The sequence below is a fragment of the Acromyrmex echinatior genome, chromosome 17, assembly GCF_024713525.1.
Source record: "Acromyrmex echinatior isolate Ae372 chromosome 17, ASM2471352v2, whole genome shotgun sequence".
NCBI classification, from domain to species: domain Eukaryota; kingdom Metazoa; phylum Arthropoda; class Insecta; order Hymenoptera; family Formicidae; genus Acromyrmex; species Acromyrmex echinatior.
Genome location: NC_141868.1, coordinates 9517556 through 9523350, shown reverse-complemented (window position 1 = coordinate 9523350; position 5795 = coordinate 9517556). Strand labels below are relative to the sequence as shown.

General features: G+C 41.6%; 1 protein-coding gene across 1 annotated transcript; it reads left to right on the top strand.

Moving 5' to 3' along the window:
- The first annotated feature begins 1701 nt into the window (after positions 1-1701).
- LOC147906985 (uncharacterized) lies at positions 1702-2274 on the top strand. Its single transcript, XM_087415289.1, has one exon. The coding sequence runs from the start codon at positions 1702-1704 to the stop codon at positions 2272-2274; it is 573 nt and encodes a 190-aa protein (XP_087271415.1).
- Positions 2275-5795: the final 3521 nt, after the last annotated feature.

The following is a 5795-nucleotide window of genomic DNA, read 5'->3' as shown; positions in this document are numbered from 1 at the left end:
CCGAGAAGTAACGTCCCCGGCGGCACGTGAAGCGCTGGCCGACCAGTGTCGCGTGTGTAGGCGACGCAAATTGGGAGTAACCTAGATTACGACGATCTGACTGATGATCTAGATTGGACCGCGGGGATTGTGGCAATTGCTCGCGCCCAGTCATGGATAGAATTCGCGGTAGTGGTTAATAGCTATATGCTGGCTAGGAGCCTTTGACGTCGACGGGTGAGCTGCGTATCATGCTCAGGAACCAGCCTGCTTAGCTGATAGAGCATGGATAGTCGTTCGCTCCAATGGTGAGTTGCTTGTTGGGACTAGTGCAACTGGGAGTCTCGGTATAGCCGAGACGCGCTGATCGGATGTATTCCAGATCCCGCGCCCATGAGAGCCATGTTAGTTAAGCTTAAATGCAGGTATAGCACGTAAAATATTCATACATTGTTGTTGTTATTTGACCGTTGTTGTCGAAGACTATTTTCGGGAGAGGGACCTATGCGGATGAGCATGGTGCCGAACACGTAGTGTCGGTTTCGTGTGGGTCCTGCAGGAGTCCGTTGGGACCGCTCCTGTGGGACCTGGCATACGATGTCGTCCTTCGTATTGCCCTCCCGCCGGGGACCGATGTCGTCTGCTATGCAGATGACACAATGCTCGCGGCGGGGGATAACTGAGGAGGGGCGATGGATAATGCGTCTTGCGCCACCGCCCGTGTCATAGGCTCCATCAGAGCCCTGGGGCTGGAGGTGTCTCCTCAGAAAACGGAGTGTATATACACAATGCGACAAATATGTTCCCGGACACGAACCACATCTCAGCAACCAGTGACGACATCTGTGCGTTCAAACATGCATTTTAAAGGTTGAACATTTTGCTATCATCTGCCAAAGTTTCATTCATTTTGGTTGACATATAACGAAGATATGACAGTTCATGTTAAACAAGATTTTGGTCGAGGTAGAAATTTTAATATGGAACAAAGAGTAGTGATTAAATTTAACGCAAAACTTGGTAAAAGTACATCAGAAACATTCCGATCGATGCAACAAATTTACGGCAGTCAATGTCTAGATCGTACAGCTGTTTTTGAGTGGCATAAGCGTTTTTTGGAAGGCAGAGAGACCCTTAAAGATGACAAAAAATCAGGACGGCCAATTTTGGTTCGAACACCCGAAATGATCGAAAAAGTACGTGATTTTGTTGCAAACGATCGCAATGCATCACTAAAAATGATGGACGAGGCTTTAAATATCAGTAGAGAAACGATTCGAACCATATTACATGAAGATTTGGGTAAAACGAAGGTTTGTGCGAAGTTTGTTCCACACACATTAAGAAGCGATCAAAAACTTCATTGATTGTCCGTCAATGTTTGGCTCGAAATCGTGTCTCTGTGTTAAACTATCTACCATATTCACTTGATTTGACCCCCTGCGATTTCTCATTATTCCCAAAATTGAAATTGAAATTGAAAGGACGCTTTTTTGATGACATTCCGACCATCCAATCAGTTTCTACACAGGCACTAGAGGCAATTTCGCAAACTGAGCTAGAACATGCATTTGAATCACTATTGAATCGCTGTAACAAGTGTATTGAAGCCAGAGAAGAATATTTTGAATAATAAAACCAAAAAATATGCATATTTGTTGTTTCAATTATGATTTTCAGGCCCTGTCCGGGAACATATTTGTCTCACTGTGTACTTCCACAATGCGAGGAATGGAAGACCTCTTCCCTCCTGAGTCCTCGTCGGGACGGCACGTTCAGATGAATCCCACGATCCGGTATTTGAGGCTCATCAGCAGAGGCTCATCAGCCTGGACAGCAGATGGGTTCAGCGAGCACTTCGCTACGCTGGCTCCCAAGGTGGGCAGAATGGTGGACGCGCTGGTGCTCAACCTGGGTGGTCCGGGTGTGTCGGTGAGAAAACTGTATGCGGGCACCGTCATGTCATGCATACTATACGGCGCTTCGGTGGAGGTTGGCGAGGCCGAGAGCAGCATTAAAATTAAGCGTGCTTTTTACAACGTGCAAAGAAAGATGGTCCTCCGCCTGGCCCGCGCGTATCATACTGTCTCTCACGCGGCGGCCACAATCCTGGCAGAGATGCTGCCTGCCGACTTAGCAGTAGGCGTGCAGGCATGGACGTACTCTCGCGTCCGGGCGATCAAAAAAAGAGAGGTCGTCTCGGTGCCGGGGGTTGTGGACGCCATAACAGACGATATTCGTATAGCCACTGAGAGTTTCAACTATCGAAATCCGGCGGCTATGGCACCTGGATAACCAACACCTTCAAGCCCTGCTTACAGGAGTGGGCCGACAAGGCGTGGGATGGGCTGTCCTATAGGATGGCGCAGGTGCTTTCCGGGCACAGGGCGATTACTTGTGCCGCAGGGAGACACACAGCACAGTGCCACTACTGTGCGGCTGACCGGGACTCGACGCAGCATACCCTCCAGTGTGTTCACAATGAGACGGGGAGCGCCAGACTCTGGTCGAATTTAACTGAACCAATCAGCTACTGTCTAATATTTAATTTTAATGTTATAACGACTATTTTTAGGTTAGGAAATCATACGCTATACTTTTGTAGAACCAGAGAGAAACCTGATTTCTCTCTGGTTGTATTATCATGTAACTAATATCATGTACACTTTTTGTATTGCTACTATATAGTTACGCCGTACATCGCCACCTCGTGGCAATAACAGTACGGTAGCGGTATTTTATGCGAGTATCGTATTGTGCGGATATTCGAGTTCCGAAGAATCACTCGGACTATGGCGGACGCGTTTCGGTTCGGGTGTTACAAGTTCACATATGTTTGAAAGTGTTGCCAAGTGTTTGACTGAACATTGAAACTCTCGCAGCTGTTCCGTGGTTTTAGACGATCCGTTCGTTCGTCCTGACGCGCGTCCGTGCGGCGTGACGACGCCGTAAACGCAGGCGCCCGGTGTCCGTGGGCTTCGCCATTTTCGCGGGCATTGCATCATTTTTTTTGTCTTTTTATATCTCATTAGGACGTGATCTGGCCGTATTGATCTTCGTTTATTATTTCGGGAGGCGGGAGCCATTAACGAAGAAAAAGAAAAAGAAGATAGGATATCGCACTTGGTTATCTGGGGTAATATTTTACTATTGAAAATTTTATCACTGGTCAGTGATAAAATCTTCAGTAGTAAAATATTACCATTGGTAAAATTCCATTGAAAGCACCACTGGATTGTATAAATGAATAGTTTTCAATGTGAATGACATTTCTATTGACAATAATCCAATGGCAAAATATTATATCACTGATCAAATAATATTTCTATTGATGCGTATCCAATAGTAACTAATATACCATTAATCGAATGATATTGAATTACATCCAATGATAAAAGAATATTTTACCACTGACTGAATGATTTTCTTATTGAACACTTCAAGTAATAAAATTATTCGATAACGATAATGTCGTTGAGTTCGTATAATTTTATCATTAGTTCAAATGATTTTACTATTGATCTGAATGATAATACTATTGACATACACTTTTCGCGACGGGAGGGTACCATTCTCTTAACCCAACCGGAACGTCTTTTCAATTAGAGGGCGCAGTGAAGATTTTCCCTTCCTACGCCAAACAAAAAAAATATTAGCAATTAATTAATTATTATTAGCAATTGTAGAAATTGCTAATAAATGAACGTTGTACGAACACATCAATCAATTGGTCAGAAATACAACGATCAAACACAGAAATTATTACGAGTCGAATCCGTTTGACTACATTAAGATTGGGCATTAGCCACTTATAGCGCATTTTCAACAGATAATTTCATGATGTCCAGCGATCCTTAAAAATCTCTGAAATGTTAAGGTTGGCCTGGAATTTATTATTCTTTCATTTTAGAAAAATCAGATCATAATCTTATAGAAAAGAATTAATAAAAAGAAAAATGACATATCATCTTTACATTGTTATCACATTACATACTCTTTTTATATTGCTAGCAATTTAACAATTCAATACTCTTACGCATCTAAAAAACAATCTTTAAAGTTGATTGATATATTGAAATCTATAAATAATTAATTCTTATTGTGGAAAAATTATCTCAACTAGGAGTCAAAGCCGAATCTCTAGCATTCCGTGCGAACGTCCTTTTAGACTACCGCGGCCTTAGTAATAATTGGAATCTCAAGATGCACGTATAAATTTGCTCCCTTTATCAGAGCATTTATTTTCTTACGAGGGCAAGTCCATAAGTTTTTAAGAAAAACATAGTAAAATACATTTTCTTTGATCGATTCATTTTTATTTCTCAACATAGTCTCCTTTCAGCTCGATACACTTGATCCAATGATTCTCCAACTTTTTCAAGCCGTCTGAATAATATGATTTGTTGAACCCTTCAAAATAACCCTTCTCTGTTTCGGCGATGAGCTGCTCTCTGATGAAGAATCTCTTTCCTCCGAATCATTTCTTCAGGTTTGGAAGCAGGAAATAGGGGCTAAATATTCTGGCGAATATCTGGATGGGGAAGCAATTCGTAGCGGAATTCGTTGAATTTGGTCATAGGTGGCCGGGCACGTATGAATCCGTGTATTGTCTTGATGGAAGAGTACTTTCTTCTTCGCTAAATGGGGACATTTTTTCTTTAATATGTTGTTGATCCAATAAGGCTGCGTAGTAATCGCCATTGATCGTTTGCTTCGACGGAAGGTAATCGATATGAATTATGCCGCGTGCATTCCAAAGAACTGTGGTTATCACCTTTCCGGCCGACTTCATGGTCTTGGCCTTCTTCGCAGCTGGTTCACTCGGTGAAGTCCATTGTTTTGACTGTTCCTTCGTCTCGGGAGTGAAGTAATGGATCCATGTTTCGTCCACAGTAATGAATCGACGCAAAAATTTATTTAATAAATTTATTAAATTTCTGGATTACGTTGAAACATTGTGAAAAACATTTTGAAATCGTCACACGGTCGCGCTTATGGTCCACAATGAGCAAACACGGCACTCATCTTGCTGATAGCTTTTTCATACCCAATTGTTCGTGCAAAATTGAAATCACTGTGCCATGTGATATATATACCTGTGGCCTCAACAAGCTCGCGCACTTTCACTCGTCAGTCAAAACAATATCGTGGACATTATTGATGATTTCTTGATTGAGCGTAGCAGCCTCAATTGGATGTCCCGAACGAGGTGCATCACAAGTGGATGTACGACTACGTTTAAATTTATTCACTCAATTGTATACAGTCGCAAACAATGATGCAGATGTGCTACGAACATTATCCAATTCGGTTTTGATTTCTTTCGGCGTTAAACCTTTCATATGTTTGATCACTGCACGAAACTCGTTTTTTTCTATTTTGCAAAAAATACAAAGATTATTCGCTTTAATCGTCTGCAGAACTGAAATCATGCGATGAATTCAAAATTTGACAGTATTCAGTTGAAAGATGCTACTTGTCAAAAAGTAATGTGACATGACACTGCGAGTGCCCTCTGAGAGATTTTCTAAAAACTTATTGGCTTGTCCTCGTATATTTATGAAGTGTGAAACTTCTTTATTCATTAAAACGCGCTTACATGTTTCGGTTCACTTTTGAGCCCTTCTCAAAGGCAACACAAACTAACATAAATAACACAATGTTATGGCTTATTTCGAGCTATAATTAAATTAACTTTAAATTAATATAATTAACAGACGTTTCTTACGTCTTACAAAGTTTTCTTCGGTGTCACAACGCAGAACATATAATCTTACATTAACGAATAAAGAATAACGGATACAAAATTTAAAAAC

Excerpts from the sequence above, each read along its gene's own strand:
- LOC147906985 (XM_087415289.1), top strand. The coding sequence starts at position 1,702 with ATGCGAGGAATGGAAGACCTCTTCCCTCCTGAGTCCTCGTCGGGACGG.